Source organism: Fukomys damarensis, unplaced genomic scaffold, assembly GCF_012274545.1.
Source record: "Fukomys damarensis isolate Sample0158 unplaced genomic scaffold, DMR_v1.0_HiC HiC_scaffold_27, whole genome shotgun sequence".
NCBI classification, from domain to species: domain Eukaryota; kingdom Metazoa; phylum Chordata; class Mammalia; order Rodentia; family Bathyergidae; genus Fukomys; species Fukomys damarensis.
Genome location: NW_022900939.1, coordinates 22,253,072 through 22,277,060, shown reverse-complemented (window position 1 = coordinate 22,277,060; position 23,989 = coordinate 22,253,072). Strand labels below are relative to the sequence as shown.

The window sequence follows — 23,989 nt, the reverse complement described above, 5'->3', positions numbered from 1 at the left end:
TTTTTTTTTTTTTTTTTTTTTTTTTTTTTTTTTGCACCAGGGATCAAACTTGGGTCTTTGCACTTGCAAACCAGGTGCCAGAACCACTGAGCTAAATCCCCAGCCCTAAGAGAGAAATATTGAATGGACTAGTTAGTATAAAAACATCATCTGCCACATATTCCTCACAAGCACTCACCCAGATTCTGTAATTAATTATCTCACTTGATTTTCACCACATATGTCATGAGGAAGAATTCCCATCTTGCAGGTGGGAAACCTGAGCCTCAGAAAGGTCAGTTAACTTTCCCAAGGGCCTAACAGCAAAGCCTTTGATAGTATGGGGTGATTTAATAAACACCAGCAAGAAGGCTGAGCCAAAAAAGGGGGTCAGTCATTCAGAATCTCAGTCTAGAATGAACCATCTTCTCCCTGCAGCTGGTGGTTGGAGACCTTGGACCAGGTGGGCGGAATCCTCACTTGAAGGTGCTCAAAGGACCAACAGTCCTGACAGAAAGCCCACTCCCTTCCCTGCCAGCTGCCGCTGCCACCTTCCTCATGGAGCTGCATGAGCCTCGGACTCCAGCTTTGGCACTGGCTTCAGGCCCTTGTATTTATGTGTATAAGAATCTAAGACCCTACTTCAAGTTCACCCTGCCCCAGTTGCCTCCAAACCCCCTGGAACAAGACCTTTGGGACCAGGCAAAGGAAGTAAGCGACAAAGGGGATAAGAACCAGAAGGCAAAGATAATAGCCATTGGGTGAAAAGGGCCAGGCTCCCAGCAAGAAGGGTAGGTTCCCCAGTGGGCCATTGGTGGGAGGTCAGTCATGCCCCATCACTACCAGTAGCAGCGGTGGTCCTTCTAGGTAAGGTGCTGTTCTCAGCCCCTCAGCTATAGGTCCCAGGAAGGCACCCAGCAGGCCCTTTGGAGAGTGGAACCTATTGAATTCCCCTGCAGTAGCTACACTTCTACCCACCTGTCGGAGAAAGGAAACTAAAAAAGGATGGGGCTCCCCAGAGAAGAAGGGGAAAGTGGAAGCAGGAAGAGCTAGAGACTTTGAGGGAGATGTGGATAAAGAAGATACTGTGTATGGGTGTGCCCCTGAAGCTAGATTTAAATCAAGGACCTAGGCTTGGGGCTCAGTTTGTGGGAGTAATTAGGCGGGAAGTGGGGGAGGAAGAGTAACTGTCAGAAGTATAGCCTCCCCTAAGGGTATGGGTACCAGAGTTCACAGACTTCTTCTTCTGCTGTCCCAGGACCGGATTGACCCCTTAACTCTGAAGGAGATGCTGGAGGGCATCCGGTGAGAACTCACCTTCCCCTAGCCCCTCCCACACTCCTGCACTCTCAGTCAGACCCCCAAGGCCTGGTTCCTCCACTAAACCTGCCTCTCTGGGTGCTCTCCTTACAGGGAGAAGGCAGAGATACCTTTGTCTGTACAGTCACTCAGGTAAGGCCTGGGGAAAGGGTGTGCCTGTGGACTGGCCCCAAACAGCCAGGAGGGAACCTACAGATGCCAGTTCTCTTTGCATCCAGGTTTCTGCAGCTGGAACTGAGTGAAATGGAGGCATTTGTGAACCAAAACAAGTCCAGTACCATCAAGCGGCAGGTAGTGCTCCACTCTCTTTTTTTTATTGCACCGTAAAAAAAAATTTTTTTTAAGAGACTGTGTACCATCAGTGATAATTCTACCCAAACTTCTCTTTCACTTTATAGTTTCCCTTCCAGCTATACCACATGTATATAGTCACAAAGCTGCTGTACCTTGTGCATTTCCTTAGCAGTGACAACCCCTACCCCTTCCCTAGCAGTGCTGAGGATGGAACTCAGGGCCTTGCCATGCTAAGTAAACACTGTACCACTGATCTACACTCTCAGCCAGTGACAGCTTTTTTTGTTTGTTTTTGTTTTTTGTGTTTTGAGACAGGCTCTCACTATGTAGTTGAGACTGACCTGGAACTCACTATGTAGCCCAGGCTGGTCTGGAACTCATAGTGATCCTCCTGCCTCAGCTTCCTAAGTGCTGGGATAATAGGTGTGTGCCACCATGCCTGGCTTTTTTTTTTTTTTTTTTTTTTGAGACAGGGTCTTGCTGTATAGTTCAGCTGGCCTTGAACTCACTATGTAGCCCAGGTTGGCCTTGCCCTTGTGGCAATTGTCCTGCCTCAGCTGGGATTACAGGCATGTGCCACTATGCCCAGCAAGTGACAGTTTTTAATACATAGAAAGCCATGCACACACCTGCATCACAACTACTCAGGAGGCTGAGGCTATATCTATGGATTTTTTTAAAAAATTAATTTTATTCGTACATTTTAGGTATACAATATAATGACTTTCATCATTAGAAATTTGTACCTTTACATAATCTATCTTGGTCCAGATAGATAGATGATAGATAGATAGATAGATAGATAGATAGATAGATTATGTATCTATGTATCTATCTATCTATCTATATGTTTTTTGTTTTTGTTTTTCTACCAGGGATCAAACTCAACACCTTATGCTTGCATGACAGGTGGTGGCAGCACTGAACTAAATCCCTGGCCCTATAGATAGACTTATATAAATACATAACATTATCTAACTTGCAACTTTTTTTTTGGTACCGGGGATTGAACTCAGGTCCTTGTGCTTGTGAGGCAGGTGGCAGAACTACTGAGCTAAATCCCTGGATCCTAACTTGCAACTTTTATTTTCTCAAAGGTAAAGGTATTATATTTTTATTACACAAAATTTGGAAAATAAAGACAAGTATAAAGGAGAAATATGTGACTATAATTTCACTATCCATAGACACTTACTTTTTATTTTTTGTACCAGGACTCAAACTCAGGGCCTTTCACTCACAAGGCAGGCACTGTGCTGCTGCTGCACTACATCCCCAGCCCGAGAGGAGTACTTTTATTGGTCCATTTTGATCACAAGTATAGTAGTTTTATATCCTGCTTTCTTGGAGTATGTATCATTATACAAGCTTGTATTTTGAGTATTAGTCTTTAAGAACTCCATGTTTAGTGGCCCCTTATTTTATTGATTATTCATTATTTCATTCCTATTTTATAACTGTTCCTATCTTCATTAGAGGGGAGGGGAGTAGAGGAAGGGAGATTCCCCATGGAGAGCAGAGAGAGGTCATGAGAGTGGTGATAAGGTCCACAACAGACATCTCCAGTTGGGACTCAGGGCCATAACACGAATGGGTGACCAAGGCAGGAAGCCCTGCAGTTGGCCAGATACCAAGGGAAGACTGTCTTCACGGAGAATTTCTGTGACCAGTGCTGGATTTAAGAAATATGGGAGGTGGAATGAGCCTTTCTCTCTCTGTGGGTGAGGAAATAGAGAAGTCTTACCTATCTGAAATGGCTGGGGGGGACTGTCCAGAGCTTGGTCTGAGGCGCAGTCTGAGGAGCTGATGTCACAGGGTGACAGAAAGGCTCAGGATAGAACATGAAAGCCCTCCAGAGAAGGTCGCCCTATCCTGGATTTCAGCACTAGATGTATCGGAGTTGTGGAGAGTAGAGAGACCACCCCAGCAGATTTTGTGTCAACAACAAGGCTGTTTAATTCACTTGGGTGCGAGCAGGCTGAGTCAGAAAAAAGAGCCCCGAGCAAGGGGAGAGCAAAGATCTTTAAGGGAGAGGGGTTGTCAGGTGATGGAGGTGGTTGCCAGGCATCGGTCTGAGGAGAAGCTGCAGAAAGAAGTCTGTGGGCAAAGATAGTGTGATCACACTCCTAGGAATGGTAGTGGTACAGATGTTTCCTGGAACCAAAGGTGATGTGTCTGTACTGGAACTGAGCTGAGGGATTGAAATATGATGCTCTGTGACAGCAGTGGCCTCACCCACTGGGCATGACAATATCTAGGTCATTGGACAAGAAATGTTTCTCTTTTGTTCCCTTCATATTTTTCTTAGTTATAATTTTTGGGGCTTTATTGACTACATTGATAGCTCCGTGCTTCCTGACCCAGTGTTGCCAACCCTTAGTACAGAGACAGGCTCCCAGAGCTGCACTGTAGGTTACAAAGCTTCATGGTAGCTGGCCATACTTGTTGAGGTCACCATACATGAACACACTAACACATGTTGCTGGCTTGTGGCTTCTGTCTTGAAAAGTATTTCTCCTTCCTACTCATCAACAGCTCATGTCTGTAGCTGTCAACATCTTTGAGTACTTTTCAGACCAAGAAGTGAATTAATTATTGAGCTGGGGAGAGGGAGACAGTCTTCCCAAGCATAGTATGGTGATTACTGGACTGGGAACCACCAACATCTGTTTACCTTCCTGTGGTGTTTCTCCTGACACTAGGTACTGAGAATGATTCCTCTTTTTCAAAAAGTCTTAATGATGATCACACAGTGGACAGCTAATTTATCCAAAGAAAACCATTTGGGTTCTGCTAATATCCATAGGAGAAATTCCTCTGAAAGGGAGCATCTTTTTTTTGTTGTTGTTTGTTGTCCAGTTAAAAGGAAAAAGGAAGACGACAAAAAAAAAAAGTAAAAAGCAACATGCAATATGTTCCTATTGTAGAAATTCTAGGAAAGCACCATCTCTCATCCTGAGATAACCAGTTTGTCCTTCCAGCATGATTATACATTTACATAATTTTTAACTGGGGTTACACTAACATGACTTTTTCCCTACTTTTCTCTCCCATGAGATGCATTCTTCATAGAATCTTTTTTTAATATGATTTTTTTTTTTTTATTTTCCTGGTACCAGGGATCAAACTTAGGACCTTGTGCTTATGAAGCAAGCGCAACACCACTGAGCTAAATCCCTGGCCCTGTGTGATTTTTTTTTTTTTTAATGACTGCATTGCTTTGGTCTTGTGAATGGTTCATAAGTGACTTACGCAGTGCTTTTTTTTTTTGTTAGGAAGTTAAATTTGTTGCAATAAACAGCTTTGCACCTAAATATTCTGTCACATTTCTGATGCTTTCTGCTTTGCCCTCTTCTCCCCTGTGGCATGTAGGGAGGTTGGGGAGCATTAGGGGCTTCCCTATGTGACTCTACAGGTGTTCCACAGACAGTCATCACCACCATGACCACCTTGAAGAAGAACCTGGCTGATGAAGATGCCATTTCCTGTCTTGTGCTGGGCACTGAGAATAAGGGGCTCCTGATTATCGACCCTGAGGCTTTCACTATTTTGGCCGAGGTCAGTGTTGGGTCTGGCCCTGGGCATACCCAAGGCCCAGGCTGCATTTCCTCCCTGTGTTCCTAGTGTGTTCTGGGTTGTACACATACATAGTAGAAAAATTACAAACTGTAGCTAAGCATAAAGAAAGAGATACATATCCAAAAATTCCACCATTCTTATAGTTTTGGCATATGTCCTTTCAGACATTTTGATATATGGACATAGTCATATAACAATAAATTACACATATACACTATATATTGTTATAAAAACTGGGAGGCTGGGGATTTAGCTCAGTGGCGCAATTGCCTGCCTCACAAGTGCAAGGTCCCGAGTTCGATCTCTGGTACCAAAAAAAAAAGAAAAAGAAAATTAGGGTCGTGGTACAGGCTCATATAATTTGCTGTTTTTCACATTGCAGCATATCAGTGTCTTTTCATGTTTATAAAACCATATTAACCTTTTAAAGGGCTATTATAGGGCCAGGATTTAGCTCAGTGCTTCTGCCGCCTGCCTCGCAAGCACAAGGACCCGAGTTCAATCTCCGGTACCAAAACAATAAATAAATTAAAGGGCTATTATAGGTCCATTATATAGATAAACCGTAATTTATTTACCCTATCACCTACTGTACATTCAAACTGTTTTCAGTTTGCCGCTGTTATTGACACCAGTGCAGTAGATTTTCTTGACCAAATATCTTGTGCATATTTGTTTACCTCCTTACAGTGCAGTCCTAGAGACAGCAATTTAGCCAAAGGATAAGACAAAAATGCTTTTGCTACATAATGCTGTTTCCCTCCAGAAAATTATGAGTTTACCCTATGACTAACAGGGTATGAGTGAGGAGAGTGAGACTTCAGACAAGTTACTAACTTGGAGGAGTTACTAGAAGGAGCTAGACAGGATGTTTGAGACTTTTCTCTGCAGATGGACATTCCCAGTGTCCCTGTCTTCCTGGAGGCTTCCGGTCAGTTTGATGTGGAGTTTCAACTTGCAGCTGCTTGCCGCAATGGTAACATCTATATTCTGAAAAGGTAATCACAACCATGGTCTCTGGGCCAGAAGAAACATCTTAGAAAGCTGGTGGTTTCAAAGGCTTGCAAACTAGGTAGGGGGCTTTGGGACTGAAATTTGGGAATGGAAAAAGCTGAGAATTTCACAAAGTAGGCTAAGCCCATGACCATAGAGGAGATGTTGGGAGGCTTGTGAAATAGGGGCAGGCTGTAGGACACATTGTCAGAAGTTGAAGAAAATTGAAATAGTCTCTCACATTTGTTATATAATTGTATAGTATATGTAGTACTTCCTTATGCATTAATTTCATAACTCATACAACATTTTAAATTCAAGAAATATTTATTGAAGCCAGGTGTTGTGGCACACACCTGTAATCTCAGATTTGGGAGGTTGAGGCAGGAGGATTGTGAGTTCAAGGCTAGCCTGAACTACGTAGCAAGACACAGTCTCAGAAAAATAAACCTAAAAATCTATTGAGTACCTACTATACACTGAGCACTGAACAAGGTATTGAGGCTATATTGATGCACAAAATATTATAGTTATGGTCTCTGCCCTCAATGATGAAGACAGATTTTTTTGTGTTTGTGCTGGGAATGGAACCCAGGGTCTTGCGTGGGACAGAGTAGGGAAACACACTTGATATTGTTCAAGGCCATACATCTGCTAAGTGGTGGAGGATCATCTGCTTTGGGCTTGGGTTCTTCCATCTAGGTTAGTCTGGGGCTTAGGGAGAGGAGCGTCAACCAGGACAGGGGAGAAGGGTTCTCTGGGGCACAATGGGGTTTCTTCATTCCACAGAGATTTCAAGTACCCTAAGTACAGCATTGAGCTGAGCGCCCAGCCCGTGGGGCTTGTTCGGGTACAGAAGATCCTGGTGGTGGGCAGCACCCAAGACAGCCTGCATGGCTTCACCCACAAGGTGTGGCTTCCCTTTCCCTGCAGCTGCAGCCAACCCTTCTTTCCCTGCTAAGCTCTGACTCCCCTGCAGACACTGGCCATTCCCTGCCAGGGCAAGAAGCTGTGGACAGTGCAGATGCCTGCAGCCATCCTGACCATGAACCTCCTGGAACAGTGCTCCCGCGGCCTGCAAGCTGTTATGGTTGGGCTGGCCAATGCAGAGGTTCGCATATACCGGGACAAGGCCCTGCTCAATATCATCCAAACCCCAGTAAGTCCCACCTCTAGCAAACTGCTGACTCCTTCTTGCCCCAGTCTCATCCTGGGCTGCTTCACTGCTTCTGCCCACCTCACATTGATTTATTGGTTTGAGAAACATCATAAGTGGGGAGCAGAATGACTAAGACCTTATTTTCAGAGACACAGTCTAAGGTGACAGTCAGAGACCCAGCAAATTAACACACAAGGCAGACTGAAGCAGAGCAAAGCACTGGGAAAGTAGAGGGAACTGAGTGATTGGAGAAAAGGTGCAAGAGATTAGTAGGGATAGAACTCATGGAACACTTCCCAGAGCAAGTGATAGCTCACCTGGCAAATCTGTTTGCCAAGAAGATGAATGGAAGAAAAACATTCTTAACAGGGAACAGCATGGACAAAGTCTAAGAGGTGTGGAGGTTCTTCCTTTTTTTTTTTTTTTTTTTTTTTTTATTTTGCGGAGCCAGGGATTGAATCTTGCACTTGTCAGGCAAGCGCTGGTGCCACTGAGCTAGATCTCCAGCCCCTGGAGGTTCTTGATGGAAGAATCCAGGTAGCTTGATGGGTTTAGATCAAGAGACTTCCGGACTCTTAACTTTTGAGTCATTGTATCAATTTAGTGGATCATAGCTAACAACATTTTAAAAAAACAGGACAGACATTTGTGAAACTGTTACATATATAATTGTCCTGGGTCACAACATAAAATCTGAGGTTTGAGCCTTAGGGTGGTAGGAGGGCAGGTAAGGTTGGAGGAGAAAACTGTTAGCTGAGGCAGATGGGCCTTAAATGTCCTGACACGAGGTAGAAGCCACTGAGGAGGCTTTGTGCTTTTGAAAAGCAGCCCAGGCAGCATTGCATAGGACTGGGGAGGAAGAATATCCTGGATGACTGACGAGGAGGCTACCCTAACAGCAAGGGCCAGTGGTGTTTAGTCTAGAACTTTGGCTGTAGCACTGAGGGGAGAAGGGAAATTGGAAATACAGGAACTGTTTCCAAGGCAACACAGGCCCAGGCCTCTCCTCCCAGCTCACCCGTTATATCTCATAGCTGGGGCTCCATCTTGCTTTCTTCTCCAGATATTTCCCCAGCTAAACTCTTGTGTCTCCTCCACCTAGGACACCGTGACCAGCCTTTGTTTTGGCCGCTATGGGCGGGAGGACAACACACTCATCATGACTACTCGAGGTGAGGGGACTCAGAATGAAGATGAAATGGAAGTGAAGCTCAGGTGGACTCAGGTAGAATGCTAGTCTGTCAGTATTAGTCCTACCTGAGCCTGGCCACTGTTAGGACAGCTCCTCAGCAGTTGATATGGCTGCCGAGGGGCCAGTTCCTGGGCTGGGTGGTGTCTCCCCCCATTCACCTCAATATCCTAGCACCTGCCACAGTGCCTCAAACCTCAAAGTATTCCATCAGTAGCTGCTAAATGAATAAAGGAACTAATGATAGGAAATGATTGAGATACATTTCATTCCTTCTAGAAACTGAGTTCCTTACAGGAAGATAGACATGTACAGAAACTGTTTGGGGAACAAAGAGGGAATGTAAGCCAAAACTAGGGAGGATAGATGTTTGTCCACTTCTCTAGGTGGTGGCCTGATCATCAAGATCCTGAAGCGTACAGCAGTGTTTGTAGAGGGAACAGGTGAGGTTGGTCCCCCACCAGCCCAAGCCATGAAACTCAACGTGCCCCGAAAGACTCGGCTTTATGTGGATCAGACACTGCGAGAGCGGGAGTCTGGCACTGGTGAGACTCGGTTCCTTCTCTTCCTTCTCCCCCTGTGCAGGGTGGATGCTGCCGGGTTCCCTGGGTGGTGGGAAACCCTGGCCAACTAGGCAGGTCTTGTGTCTATAGAAGTCCAGGGACAATGTTTGAGGTAAATGTACCTTCACATAACCGTTCTTCAGGCCGGGGATTTAGCTCAGTGGTGGCACCACCTGCCTTGCAAGTGCAAGGTCCTGAGCTCGATCTCTGGTACCAAAACACAAAACAAAAAAAATCCGTTCTTCAAGGTGGTGGGCGCTATGGGTGAGGACAAGAGACCTTAGAATTCAAGGCCAGGGATTTAGCTCAATGGTTCCACTGTCTGCCTCTCAAGAACAAGATCCTGAGTTCAATCCCTGGTACAAAAAAAAAAGAATTTAGAGGCAGCGGTCACTTCCAGATGCAGGAATTCACATGAGGAAAGTAGAAATAGACCAAGATTTTTCTTGTTCTGCTAATTTTTTTTCATTTATTCATTCATTCCCTATGATTGTTTCAGGTACTTTGAATTAGGCTACTCTCTACCTTGGGAGCTTAGTCCATCTGGCCAGCTTAATGTCACGTGAAAGGTGTAGAGGGGATTCTGCTAAGGGCCACTGGGCATGCAGTACCCAATGCCAAGCAGGAGTAAGGAATTTCACTTGGGAAACAAAGACTTCAGAGAGAGGTGACACTGACTTCCACCAAAAGATGATTTAAGTCACCAGACAGCATGAAGGGAAGAGAAATTTAGGTAGAGGATGAAGCAGAGGTACAGGACCCTGACCTGGATCCAAGCAAGTGTCTGCCATGTAGCTGTGGGTATAGCACCAAGCGGTGAGTGGCCAAGGGGGCTAAGAATGGGGGTCATAGCCAGCTCACAAAGGGCCTGAAATATAAAGCTAAGTTCAGACATGTTTAGGAAATGGGTAGCTGACAAAGATTTTAAGGTGAAAAATATAGTAACTCAGCCAGCTCTGTTGTTAAAAGGGGACTTGGTCTCAATTTGAAGGGCAAATACAATAGGGCAGAGAAAATAGCAGGATTTTATAGCAAAACAGTGGATAAAGTATGAGAAAAATAAGCTAGGGATGTAGCTCAGTGGCAGAGTGTTTGCCTAGCATGCATAAGGCCCTGGGTTCAATTCTCAGTACCAAAAAAACAAAAATGTAGGGAGTTCTGTAAGGTAATCAGGTATAAAACTCATAAACTATTAAAAACTTGTAAGTTTTATATATACAGTACAGATAATATCCATTTAGCAAATATAATAGGAAAGGCTCCATTCACAATAGCAAAGAAATCCCTAGAAATAAATGTAACCAGAAAATGTACAAAGTCTTGAAAATAAAATTATGAAAACTGTTCAAGAACATGAAAGACCCTCCTCAATGTCTAAATGGAGAGGGTTACCAGGTCTTATGCTGGAATGACCTAATATCATAAAGCAATTGATTCTTCCAGAATAAATCTAAGAATAGTAGAGTTATGGAGAAAATCCTGATGGGATTTGTTGTAAGGATTTGTTCAGCTAATTCTAAGAATAAATCTAAACTGGCCGGGGATGTAGCTCAGGTGGTTCTGCCACCTGCCTTGCAAGCACAAGGTGCTGAGTTCAATCCCCGGTACCAAAACAAAAACAAAAACAAAAATCCCAAAATACAGACTCACTCCAGGTAAGTAAACAATCTATTGTCGGGCGTGGTAGTGCACGCCTGTAATCCTAGCACTCCGGAGGCTGAGGCAGGAGGATCACTGTGAGTTGAGACCAGCCTGGGCTACACAGTGAGTTCCAGGTCAGTCTCAACTACATAGTGAGACCCTGTCTCAAAACAGCAACAACAACAACAAAAAATCTAAGTCAGGGCGTGCCCCTGTAATCATAGCACTCTGGAGTCTGAGACAGGAAGATTGCAAGGTCTAGCCCAGCTCAGGTGATTTAGTGAGACTATGCCTTAAAATAAAAAATAAAGGGCTAGGGATGTAGCTAGCTCAATCTAAAGGCCCTGGGTTCAGTCCTCATCACACACACACACAAACTCAAGATAATGGCTCTAGAGGGAAAGTGGTTTTCAGAGTGGGGCTGGGGTAGGCTCTGGAGGCAGATTTGAGGACAGGCATCTACTTTGGGCAGTAGTTACCTGTGATGGGTGACCTGAAGTGATTTGAAGGGCAATGATGCAAAGACTGAGGCAGGACAATGAGGCTGTTTTCTACAGTATTGCACTTGTGATGCTGATAGGACTCCAGGTGGAGAGGACAAGGTAGTTAGAGGCAACAGGTAGGTATAAGTATCCACAAGCTGCGGGGCTCATGGGTGTCCATGAGCATAATACTGAATGTGGCACGGGACCTAGCCCTGTGGCTGGCTGTGGGAATAATAAGATCCCTGCCCTCCTGAACTGGTGCTTTTTTTTTTTTTTTTTGAGGGGGTGGTCAGTGCCAGCACAGGCTCTAGGTTGTGCAGGGGAAGAAGATGCAGGATAGGAAAGGAACAGTCACCAGGATTCCAGGGAACACCAGCCTGTAGGACTAAACAGGATCTAGGGAAGGAGTCTGGGATTGTGTAGGCAGTGAGGTGGTGGGAGAACCAGGAAGAAGGAAGGATTAAGGTGTGGTCCACAGTGCCCAGTATCACCAGAAGTCCTGGCCACTGGGCCTGGTCCCTTCTGGTCTCCACCTTCCCACCCTCTGGGTCCTGCTGCTGCCCCTTCCTCTCATACCTCCACTTAGCAGCCTGAGCAGGAGAATCTTCCTCTCCTGCTGCCTCTCCTTCCAGCCTCAGCCTTTGTGTCCCTCCTCAGGCATGCACCAGACCTTCCAGACAGAACTCTACCTGCTACGCCTCCGGGCTGCCCGTGCCTATGTGCAGGCCCTCGAGTCCAGCCTGAGCCCCATGGCAGTCACAGCCCGGGAGCCACTCAAGCTGCATGCTGTGGTGAGTGTCCAGTGTGGGGTGTCAAGATCAGAGGGCAGAGGTCAGGGATGGGTGGGAACCCCCACCACACAGTAATGTCCCCAGAATCAATGTCAAGCCAGCCAAGCCCCATGCTGTCTTCTTACCCCCAGACCCAGGGAGTGAGTCTCATGTCCTCCTGTGGTTGCTGCTCTCACCATCTCACCCTCCTGAACTGCCCTCTTCTGCATGTTCCATGGTGTGCCTCTGATGGATGCCAGATTTGGGTCAGGGAGCACAGTAGTCACCTTGGGACAGTACAGGGAAGAAGGTTGTTCACTTTGATAGCCATAGGTAGCCCAAGGCCTTAGAACTGCCTGGTACAGGGAAGGGCAAACCTGACCCAACCACAGCATCCTGAGGCATGTGCAGGCACGAGGGAGGAGCCCAGACGTAAGTGACCTCGAGGTTCACAGGGCCCTGACCAGCTCTCAGTGGGTTCCTGAGTGTCATCTGATCCACTTGGGTTTTCCCGGCTCTTTCCCTCAAAGAGTAGACAGAGAAGAGGAAAGGGCAACTAGAGGTATGAGGGAGAAATTGACATCCCTGAAGCTACTAGGATGAGAGTGGGAGGGAGAACAGGCTTTAGGGCAGTGGGTGGGGGCAGCCATGAGCACATGGGAATATCTGGGCTCTGCTTCTGACTTGCTGAGTGGTCTCCATCAAGGCCCTTCCCATCTCTGGGTCTCTGCTGACCCCTGGTACACCTTCTGGACTCCTTTGCAGTTTGAGAGGCAGAAGGGTCAAGTGTTCAAGTACCCAGGGCCACCAGGTTTTAAGGGCCTTCTCTACCACCGCTCCACAGGTGCAGGGACTGGGCCCCACCTTTAAGCTCACACTGCATTTGCAGAACACTTCGACCGCCCGGCCCGTGCTGGGGCTGCTGGTCTGCTTCCTGTACGACGAGGCACTCTATGCCCTCCCTCGGGCCTTCTTCAAGGTACTGGATCAGCCTCACTGAGGCATGGGGCTGACAGGCTGGGGTGGGGCACTTACTAGATGGCCACAGCCCCAACCAGGTTGATGAGCCTGGCAGCTGGCCAGCAGGCCAACTCTCCAGCCAGGAAGCAGGATCAGCCAGACAGGTTTCTGGAGGGAGCGCCAGGTCCTGCCCCTGCAGCCATTTTCCCAGCCTGAGTAGCCCCAAAGAAGGTACAGAGAAAACAGCTGGGCCTGGGTTCTACCCCTTTCTGTCCAACTCTGCCAGGGACCAAGTAACCCCAGAGCTTACCATGCTTTCCCAGCTGCTTCTGCCATAGCTGGTAGCTTCCCACCACTGCAAAGAGACTCTCCATGGAATGAAGGGGCTGGCTTCCCCCCAGAGCCTCTGTTTGACCCTATCTTAGTCACTTTCTTGTTGCTGAGACCCAATATCTGACACCCACAATTTAAAGCTGGCTCTCATAGTCAGCTGGCTCCAAGGCAGGAAGGCATGGTAGATGGGCTTGGGCAGAGCGGAGCTGCTCAAGTCATGGTGGACAGGAAGCAGAAAATAAAGGGAGGGGATAAACCCTTCCAGGCCATGCCCCAGGGACCCACCTCTTCCAACCAGACCCCGACCTCCTAACATCTAGTCAGCTATTAGCCCCCATCATCCACCTTCCAAAAGCCCCAGCTATTACTGCGTGAGGCTCTTGGGGGTGGGGCATCTAGATACAAACCATAACAGACCCCAAGTTGGGAGGAGCAGAAACTAAGATTCTAGAGTGTAGCAAAGATAGCCATAGCCGTGGTAGGAGTCAAGAGGTCCAGGTTTAACCACAGACAGGCCATACAGCCCTGGAATGTTCACTCTCCTACTCTTCCTGGAACCAGCTGGCCATCCCTGCCCATCCTGCTTTAGCTGATACAGTGGGCAATATCTGGAGATAGGGACTAATTTTCTTATCTCTTTGTCCCCAAACCTAGGTCCCCTTGCTGATACCAGGGCTCAACTACCCTCTGGAGACTTTCGTGCAGAGTCTCAGTAGGAAGGGCACCTCAGACATTATCAGGGTAGGTCTCCTGTTGGCACTTCTTGGAAGTTAAGTGAGACTCTGGGGTGGACAGAAAGGGCAAGCATGAACAAGGGCCTCCAGACTTGTGCAGTGAGGGTGGGTATCTGCACAGTCCAGGCTGAACCCTTCGTCAGGGCCAGTGCCAAGAGGCAGCCTGGCCTTTGCAGGGAGCAAATGAAGGGGTCAAGGTGCATGCACCCTGCTGCCATGGGTGTCTTCTATATAGGTGCTGGTTCTCCGAGAAGGCCAGAGTGTTCCCCTGCTAAGTGCCCACATCAGCATGCCTGTGAGTGAGGGGCTGGCAGCTGCCTAAGGACTGGGCCTGCATTCAAGCCCTATGGAACGGAGCCAGCAAGATCCAGCCACTTCTACTGAGCTGGGCAGGTTCAGAGGCCCTACACCACTCCCCACACAGCAGGGTGCCTGGCCCAACTTCCTGCTCCTCTCCCAAGCAGCGCCTTGCTCACCTCCTCAACCACTGCGTCTGTAGCAGCAGGTCAGAGAGTACCCAGGAGGCTCAGTGCTTCCTACCTCAGGACTGTTTCCCTGAGCTCTTGCAGCCCACCACCCTTCCCAGCTCTTTGATAAAGCACACTGGATTTCAAAGAAGTGCTCTGAGGTGGTCCAGATGAGAAGAGGAGTGGCCAGCCCTATATTCCACGTCCCTTAGGCATACAGCTCATCTAGCACAGACCAAGGCCAGAACAGGTGAGGACCTGGGGAAATCAGAGGACCTTCCTGAGTGAGACTGAGCCCACTGTCCTCATTGAGGTTCCAGAGGCCTAGCTGCTATTAGCTTAGCTTGCAGGCAAAGCATGAGCTGTGGTCTCCCTCCTGTGCTGAGCCAGAGGCTCCTCTTCCCACCCAGCCACCAAAGAAATGGCCACCTCCCGATGAGGAACTTTCCAAAGTCTTGGACTCAACCATCACCTCAGGCTTCTGAGGCCCAACAAAAGTGGTCAAGGGAAGAAGGGGTGCAGAAGGGCAGGGGATGGCCCATGTGGGGAGCTAGTGGCTCCAGCCCCTTCCAGCACTCCCGAAGACCACCCAGGTGTGTTCCTGACCTGATGCTCATGCCCTGAGGGCATCCTTGGAGAGGAAGGCCAAGCCAGACAGCAGGGATGGGGCCAGTGGCACTGAGAGAGGTATTTCAGGGTCCCAGAAGGTGGCTTAGGAGACAGAAGCCCAGAAATATCCATCAGGATGCTCTTCTGTGCCCTGGAGCTCAAATCAGTCCTGCAGACAGAAAATGCCCTAGATGGCAGCCAGCATGTGAGGGATTTTGCTGGAAAGGCATCCACCAAGACATCAAGTTGGGCTGAAGTGGGCTGGGGATTTAGCACGGTGGCACTGCACCTGCCTAGCAAGTGAAAGGTCCTGAATTCAATCCCCAGTACCAAAAAAAAGGAAAGAAAATAGAGATTGTGATACATGAGGTTTTCTCTCTTGAAGTAGCATCCATCCCTAGTAAGTGACTAGTCACTTTTAATTATATATATATATATATATTATACACATATTACTATGTGAAAGTTATCCAACACAAAGCCAAGAATTGGGCTATAAATAACCTTTTTTAAACTTTTAAAATTTTTCATGGAGTTAGTAATTGCCTTTTCTTTCTTTCACTGAGGTTTTTAATACAATAGCAGTCACTCCTTCCCCTTCCCAGACTGACAGTTGCCTCCCCACTGCAACACTTGCCTGCATACCGTTTCCTTGAGGGCTGTTTGCTCTCCAGAATTAACTGCCCCACTCCATGTGTAGATCCTCTCATTCCTGGGATCCAGGTTGTGTTTCTTAGTTCACCCTTGTCTGGTGAAACACATCCACAGTACCTTCTTTAAAATATTAAGAGGTAAACATTTTATGGCACTTCTTGACTGAATAGCTCTTTTGAGGGGGCAGGGTACCGGGGATTAAACTCAGGACCTTGAGCTTGTGAGGCAGGTGCAGTGCTGAGCTAAATCCCTGGCCCCCTTGGCAGACTATTTCTTTAATTCTTCAAATATATGTGGTACTTTGAATTATAAAATTTGAAGCTGGAAATCATTTTGCAGGCAGTGCTGTGTCTCCTAAACTTCTGTACCATTTCTATTTACAAATATCTTTTTTTCCTCTCAGAAGTTCTCAATATTGTGACATGCCTGACTTTTTATCATTATTTCTTGTGCAATGTAAATGTGCATCCTTCAGGACCAGGAAGTTGTACTGGAATTGTTTGTTGGATAATTTCCTCCTCTCAATTTTCTCTGTTCTCTCTGCAACTCCAGTTAAACCCAGCATCTGATTAAAAAAAAAGCCATTGATCCCAGGGAGGCCAAGTTTGATTCTGATTTTCTTTTCTCTCACATTTATTGTTTTGTTCTGTTTTCTGAGTTTTAGCAGGGTTTGCTTGTTTTTGTTTTTCTTGTTTTAAGACGGGGTTTCACTATATAGCCTAGGCTGGTCTTGTACTTGCAGTGATCCTTCTGCTGCTTCAGACTCCTGAGTGCTAGAATTACAGGCGTGTGCCACCATGCCTGGCTTGTCAGCTTTTCTGAACTTTTAAATATTTTTTTGTTATTTCTTAAATTTTTGTTCTTGGTTGTCTTTACTTATGGTATCTTTTCAAAACTGGACTTTCTTCTTTTTTTTTGTACCGGGGATCAAACCCGGGATCTTGAGCTTGCAAAGCAGGCAGCAGAACCACTGAGCTAAATCCCCGGCCCTGGACTTTCTTCTCTTAACTGAGATTATCTTTTTATTTCATCAGCATTTCCCCTGAATTTCAGTGTTTTGTTTTCCAAGGTATTTCTCCTTTGTTACTCCAAATGAGGTCACATAGGACTTTAAAGAGTTCACATGTTCAATATAAACTAGGAGTAAACACTCCCCACATCTTCATCTCACCAGAATCAGCAAGTGAAATTGTTTCTATGGTGGTTAAAAGGGATGGAGCCCTCTTCTAAGAGTTTGGTGCTGGGAATCAAATCCAGGGTCTTGTGTGTGATAGGCAAGTGTTTTACTGTTGAGCTACATCCCTATCCCATTCCTGAGACTTTTTTTTTTTTTTTTTTGTACTGGGGTTCAAACTCAGGGCCTCATGCTTGCCAGGCCATGGGCTGCACCGCTGAGCTACATCCCTGGCCCTCATTCCTGAGAATTTTTAACCATAAGCTACTGAGTAAGTTTGAATCCTGAACTGACAATGCCTGGCTTGTCCTAAAAACCCCTAAGTGAACATTGAAAGTGATGTAGGATTGGTTGTATTAATCCTTGGGCAACTAATAAACACATTTCCTCACTGGAGAGGTTTTTTTTTGTACTGGGAATACAATTCAGGACCTTAACTGAGCTAAATCTCCAGCCCTTGGAGAGATTTGCTTTTAACCCAAAGTCAAAAAAAGAATCCCACAGATAAAATTCCAAGAAATAACAAAACTCAGGGCTGGGAATTTAGCTCAGTGGTTCTGGTGCCTGCCTTGCAAGCACAAGGACTAGAGTTCGATCCCTGGTACAAAAACAAACAAACAAAAAAACATTTTCAGTGTATTTTTTTCTTTTATTTTGATTTGTCTTTGTTTTGTCCTTTTTCATTTTCCTTGTAAAGAAAATCTGAGCAAAAGAATATATAAAATGATCAAGCTGATTTGAAAAAGAAACTAATAGAGCTTCTCAAAATACTAAAACTCAGATAATCCACAGGTAAAAAGTGGATGGATGAGTGGCTGGGGATGTAGCTCAGTGGTGCTGCCCCTGCCTGGGCAAGCACAAGGACCTGAATTCAATCCTCTGTACCAAACCAAAAAAAAAAAAAAAAAAATGCAGTAGAAAGGGTAGGAAAGAACTAGCACAAAATAAAGTATTAGGAATATAGCAACTATAAAATTATAATAAAAGTGGCTAAATATTTCAATTAGAAGACAAAAAAAAAGACCAAGAATATTTAGGTAATTTTAAAAATTCATGTCTAGCTGGACATGGTTGCACATGCCTGTCATCCCAACACTCAGGAGCCTGAGGCAGGAGGATCACAGTGAGGTGGACTCCTGGGCTCCATAATGAGTTCAAGGAAACTACCCTGAACTACATAATAGTTCTCAAAAAAATAAAATCTGTCTACCTTTTCTCCAGCCCTGGGGATTGAACCCAGGGCCTTAGTTATGGTAGGTCAGTGCTTTACTGTTGAGCTACATCTCCAACCCCTGTTATTTTATTCAGAGTCACTAGTTTCCCAGGCTAATCTCAAACTAGTGATCTTCCTGCCTCAGCCTCCTGAGTAGCTGAGATTACAGGAATGGGATACCACACCCAGCAAAGCCGTTAAGAGATGGAAAGTAAACAGGCAGGGCTTGGTGGTGCATACTGTGTAATCCCAGGACTCAGCAGACTGAGATAGGAAGATCATGGTGAGTTCAAGGCTAGCCTGGAGTTCATAATAAGGAGCTGTCTCAAAAAAAAGACAAAACCAAAATAAATGGAATAGAAAACTTGCTTAGCTTGGTAAATAGCATCTATTTAAAAAAGTTGTAATGAACACATTAATGATGAAATATTAAACTTAATCCCCTAAAGTCAGAGACAAAAGTGTACCTTGCCAGTACTCCACTATCTATAGTGGTCTCGTCCATACAGAAAGGCAAGAATAGACACATAAAAGTTAGAAAGGATAAAGAAAACCTTTCATAGGTAATATGTTTAGAAATCAAGTAAATGGTAATGAGTTTTAGGTGCTGAACACTTTTCTTTTTCTTTGAACACTGTTTTCTTAAGTCATGTATAATAGCATTAAAATAAATACTCAGAAGGCCAGGGATTTAGCTCAGTGGTGCTGCTGCCTGCCTTGCAAGGGCAAGGTCCCAAGTTAGGGATTTAGCTCAGTGGTGCTGCTGCCTGCCTTGCAAGGGCAAGGTCCCAAGTTCAATCCCTGGTACCAAATAAATACATATTCAGGGCAAGATCTTTATAAGAACAGGTAGAGCTTTATTGAAAGTTCAATGAGGAGGAATTTAATTCAGTGGTTCTGCTTCCTGCTTTGCAAGTATAAGGTCCCAAGTTCGACCCCCGGTACTGAAAATTCAACGAGGAGATACATCATGTTCAAGAACTGGAAGACTGAAATGTCATGGAGATGCTGATTTTCCCCAGATTCATGTATAGATTCGTTAGGGTTCAGAGGTTTTTGTTTTGTTTTTGTACCGGGGATCAAACTTGGGTCCTTGTGCTTGCAAGGCAGGCGGCAGAATCATGAGCTAAATCCCCGGCCCTTGAAGAGGTTTTTATTGATGAAATTTGATAAACTGATTATAAAATATATATGTAAGAGCAAGGGCTCTCAGTCCAAAAGGACATGAGTAAATTAAATGATCGGTGGAAAAAAGTAAAAAAATTAAATGTGGTATATCCAGTAGTTCACTGTACAGCAGGGAAAAGGAACTCTCCAGTTTCATGCAACAATCTGGATACATCTCAGAAACATAACATTAAGTAAAAAAAAAAAAAGTCAAAGAAGAATAAACTCCACAATTACATTTGTATAAAATTTTAAAACATGCAAAACCAATACAAACATGTAACAAAACTTTAAGTAAAGCAAGAAACAAGTGCAAGGTCCCGAGTTCAATCCCCAGTACCAAAACAAAAAAGCAAAGCAAGGAAATGATTAGGATAGGACAGTGTGTTCCCTGCCAGGGAAGACTTCGAAGGAAATGGTAGTTCCTTCAAAGAGTTGTGGGGGTGGGGGTGGGGGAGGATTATAAATATTCTCTTGCATCTCTTCACCATTAAATAAAAAACATGACAGGAAGATATTCTGGAGGGTGGGGATGATGCAGGAAGGAAACGGGACAGATCTGCCAGTGCTTATGTACAGCACATAGTGCCAAGCACACCGAGTTCCTAACATCTTTAAAAAAAAATAACAATAGTGCATGCTGATTGGAGGAAACAGTCACCCGTGTGGTATGGGCAGAGCGTGTCAGAGGGTGAGTTACTCTAAGAATTCTAGGGGTACACAAGCACCCCAGCATTATCTATGCTCTTTCATTCAACCTCATTTTTGGTCCAGCCCCTCATCCCCACCTTCCCCATTTCCCTCAAGACCCTGAGCTCTGACTCAGTTCTCTTCCAGTAACTCCACCCAACCCACAGGGATAGCTGCTTGCCTGCTTAGGGGAAGTGCAGCGAACAGCTCCTTAGCCACTGTCCATCTGTCCCCACTGCTGGCCCCACGCCCCACCTGCCTACCCTGCTGGTGGAATTCCTGAGCCTCTCCAGGGGGCAATTCTGCTTGCCTCTCAGCCCCTCCCTCTGAGAACATGCTATTCAATTTCTAATTCTCTGCTAAACGATGAACAGCCCTCTAACCATCTTCTATCTTTCAATACATTGTCAAGAGCCAGGTAGGGTAGCACACGCCTCTAATGCCAGCACTTGGGAGGCTGAGGCAGAACTGTGGAGTTTGAGGCCAGCCTGGTCTGTCAAGCTCCTTGATTTACTGCTGTCTCTTGTCTTCCTGCCCCTTGCAAATTTGTATCTCTTTTGTTTCTTTACTATCACTTGAGAGAGGCTCAGAGAGCAGAGATAAACTTGTGGGTTGAAGCCTGCTGTTTGCTATATTTACATAAAAAGGTGGAACACACAACTCCAAAGAGCCACAGAGGGGTACAGCCATCCTCTTTGCAGTCCCAGCTGGCTGCTTTGCTCTGATTCTTTTCCTGCTTCCTTTCCTCACCAACTGTGCACGGTGAGGGGAAAGCACAAAAACCCGAGTTCAAATCCTTCCTCCTGTTTATTATCCCATGACCTTAGCACATCAGTTCCTCCAGCTTTACATTTTTCATTCACCAAATAAGCATACTTGCCACCAATGTATAACAGTAGCTAAGAGAGTTTCCAAACATAGATGCTCTTAGAATGTTGCAGAAATGCTTCCTGTCATAAAGACTGGTACTGTAAAGCATGTCTGGATTTTCACTGCCTGCATCCCATTCCCCTTCCAGAGCCAGAGGAGGCACAGCTCTGGTCCTTCATTCTGTGGTTTGCAGGCCTAGTACAGAAACCAGAAACAGCAGCCAAGGGCTGGGGATCTAGCTCAGTGGTTTTGCTGCCTGCCTCAAAAGCACTAGATCCCAAATTCAATCCCTGGTACCAAAAAAAAAAAAAAAAAAAAAAGCAGCAGCCAAGGCAACAAAACAAGGACCAGAAACCTAGTAAAGAGCAGAGGGAAGCCAAGGACCAAATGGTCACTTTTTTAGCCTGGCAGAGGGACAGCCAAGCAGCCCCTTGCCAGACTCTCTTCTGTAATCAGCCAAGAGAGGCACAATCACAAGACCTGAGCCCAAACTGGAACCTGGGCAGGGGCAAGGATGGTCTGGAATTCCCCACTGCAGGCATTAAGGGATAACCTGGCCTCCCTCCTGTGCCTGAAGGTGGGGCTGGAAACATGTTAATACTCCCCACCCCACCCCCCACACCCACCCTCCATCTCCTCTCTGTCCTATTTAGCTTTGGCTAAGGAAGCCAAGAGTCCCACATCAGCTGTGGTCTGGAAAGTAATCCCATCCCCAGGCAAAGGGGAAGCCAGGAAGGGCCAGAGCCAGATGAGGGCCCAGCGGGGCCCCAGGGCCGCCTGCAGGTTGTGGCGGGTGCCCAGGTCATAGCAGTGCTGGCCCCGAGCCCACTCCCACGTTGTCTGGCCCCGCAATAGCAGTGTCCCATGGAACAGCAGCCCAGCCCCGCACAGCAGTGCACCTGCCACACACGTATCCATCACGAAGGCCAGTGCAAACTGAGCCAGAGACACTTGGCCTGTAGGAAGAAAGCAGAGAGGGTTAGGGGGCAGCAGCTGGTCCCAGCCCTCCCAAAGCCCAGTCCTGCCCCTAGGGTCCACCCCTACCCTCCAGAGCTGATTGCTCCACTCTGCAAATACCAAGTTGCTACCCACTGGCCAACCCATGCTGGATTATGGGAACACAGTGGTGAGCAGGACAGACACTCCTGCCTGTGATATGACTTCCATTCTTGTATCACAAACTTGGTGATTGCCTAAGGGGTGGATACTCTGAGATAAAATGGCATCTCTGTCCTCAGGAAGCTCTCAGACATGTTTTTCTTTATAACTATGACCTGTATCACAACAAAAAAGCACAACATCTTGTACCATCTTTGCCACAGGAGGCAACAAATATCTGCTGAATAATGAACTACAAGATGCACTGAAACACTGCAAAGAGAGAGAAGCCAGACACAAAAGGTCATGTGTTGTGTGGTCCCCTTTATGTAAGATACGCTGAACCCACTAGTGCATAGAGAAAGCCGATTAGTGGCTGCCAGGACCAGGGAGAGTTTGCTTAATGGGTTCAGGATTTCTTTTTCAGTGGAAATGTTCTAGAACTTGATAGTGGAAATGGCTGTACATTGTAAATATACTAAAAGCCACTGAATTGTACACTTTAAAATTGCTAATATGATGGATTTTACCTCATTAAGCCCCAAGGTAGGAGGGTTGCCATACAAACATCGAGAGAGCAGAGGAGGTGGACTTTGTCTATTTTGATAAAGTGGGGAGAGAACAATTCTGTTTGCAGATGGGACAGAGAGGCACAGGTGAGACAGGGAGTCTACGGTTTGAGATACAGTCTCAGGCTGGACATGCAGATGTGTGAGTAGTAGGAGCTCCAAAACTCCCAGGGTGGCTGGATCTGCCAGAGTACATGAAGCAAGAGGAGAACCATGCTACACTCAGGCATCAGATAAAGGAGAGCAAGCCCCACAGGGTGATGGGTGATTGCAATCCCAGATAATTGGGAGGCTGAGTTAGGAAGATCACTTGTTCAAGACCTGCAAGACTCCACTAGACAGACAACCAGGAAGGAAGGTGGAAACATCACAGATATGAGAAGTATCAGTGAAGCCAAGGATGCAACAATTGGCAGTTTTTTCAGTCTAAATGGTCTCCTAAAGAAAAAAGGGAACTGGAAAGGTCCTGTAGATTTGATGGAAACAGAGCCTCGACCTGTGGTGGTCTCAGAAAGGAATAGGGCAAAAGCCAGGCTGGAGCAGGGGGAAAGGAATAAAGGAAACACAGCGTGAGCCCTGTAAAAGGCCTCCTAGATGCAGCAGACAGGACAGAAGAGCAAGGCAGGAGGAGAATGTGGGTCCAGAGGTCTGCACAAAGTAGGGAACCCTAAAGGAAGCCAGCAGAAGGGCCAGGATGCAGAGGAGGGGTGGACACCACAAAGAGCTGTCTGAGCAGGGAGGAAGGTGCCAGACATAACTGGAGGCAGCCAGTCAGGTGAGCACAGGATGACTGGAAGTACCATCTAAGGTCCTGTTCTCTCCACGGTGGACCTTGGGGGACAGGAGAGTGGGGAAGGTTTGAGTTGCTGTCATTGGGGGAGGAAATTTGGAAAACAAAAGTTGGCCAGCTACAGCTGAGGGCCTGTTGAAGTCAGTAGCCATGAATGTGGCAGGGGACCACGTCAGAGGTAAACACAAAGGAGCCAGGAGAATACAATAAGGAAGCCTGAGGTGTTGGCAGAATGGTGGGAAATGGAGGGCTCGAAATTGAGCATGAGGCCATGAAGACAGGACAAAGCAGGTGGACAGAAAGGTGACAGCCAAGAGCCTGCAGGGCCCAGCAGCTCCTGGGAGACAACATTTCAGATTCTGACAAGGATGGGCATTTGAACTTGACGGGAGAGAGAAGTGTAATGGAGAAGGTGGCCAAGAAACTGAGCCATCTGGGCACAGATGGGAGCATTTACACAGGCTTTCAGATGCTCATAATTTTCTCAGGGCCTAGGACTGAGAGATTAGGAGATGGAGCCTGAATCTGGTGGCTGGGAGCAGTGGTGGGAGGCCGTGAGGACAGCAAGGAGAAGCAGCTGGAGCGCAGAGCCTCAGGGCTCCTCAGCGGAGGAGGGCGGGTCAGGGAATCACTGTGGGCAGAAGACCGACAACCCCTGCGGGCCTCCAGAGTCTGTCCTTGGATGGGGG

The 23,989-nt window shown here is 46.5% G+C and overlaps 2 protein-coding genes across 7 annotated transcripts in view; one reads left to right on the top strand and one right to left on the bottom strand.

The window, feature by feature from the left end:
* The window catches only part of Bbs1 (Bardet-Biedl syndrome 1), a 17,105-nt gene extending 1,912 nt beyond the window's left edge, over positions 1 to 15,193 (top strand). For 2 of the 4 annotated variants that reach the window (XM_010635877.3, XM_010635878.1), the window contains exons 4-16: positions 418 to 442; positions 1,393 to 1,431; positions 1,518 to 1,590; positions 5,020 to 5,151; positions 6,064 to 6,170; positions 6,955 to 7,075; positions 7,145 to 7,324; positions 8,427 to 8,496; positions 8,900 to 9,058; positions 11,860 to 11,993; positions 12,817 to 12,951; positions 13,920 to 14,006; positions 14,235 to 15,193. In XM_010635877.3, the coding sequence (XP_010634179.1) occupies positions 418 to 442; positions 1,393 to 1,431; positions 1,518 to 1,590; positions 5,020 to 5,151; positions 6,064 to 6,170; positions 6,955 to 7,075; positions 7,145 to 7,324; positions 8,427 to 8,496; positions 8,900 to 9,058; positions 11,860 to 11,993; positions 12,817 to 12,951; positions 13,920 to 14,006; positions 14,235 to 14,321 (1,349 nt within the window). In that variant the 3' untranslated portion in view covers positions 14,322 to 15,193. Of the gene's footprint in view, positions 1 to 417; positions 691 to 1,237; positions 1,285 to 1,392; positions 1,432 to 1,517; positions 1,591 to 5,019; positions 5,152 to 6,063; positions 6,171 to 6,954; positions 7,076 to 7,144; positions 7,325 to 8,426; positions 8,497 to 8,899; positions 9,059 to 11,859; positions 11,994 to 12,816; positions 12,952 to 13,919; positions 14,007 to 14,234 lie in introns of all 4 variants that reach the window. The other 2 variants (XM_010635875.3, XM_010635876.3) reach the window with 2 other exon arrangements.
* Positions 15,194 to 19,914: 4,721 nt separating this feature from the next.
* The window catches only part of Zdhhc24 (zinc finger DHHC-type containing 24), a 10,259-nt gene continuing 6,184 nt past the window's right edge, over positions 19,915 to 23,989 (bottom strand). For all 3 annotated transcript variants that reach the window (XM_019209276.1, XM_010635872.3, XM_010635873.2), the window contains exon 3: positions 19,915 to 21,799. In XM_019209276.1, coding sequence (XP_019064821.1) covers positions 21,489 to 21,799 — 311 coding nt within the window. In that variant the 3' untranslated portion in view covers positions 19,915 to 21,488. The remainder of the gene's footprint in view (positions 21,800 to 23,989) is intronic.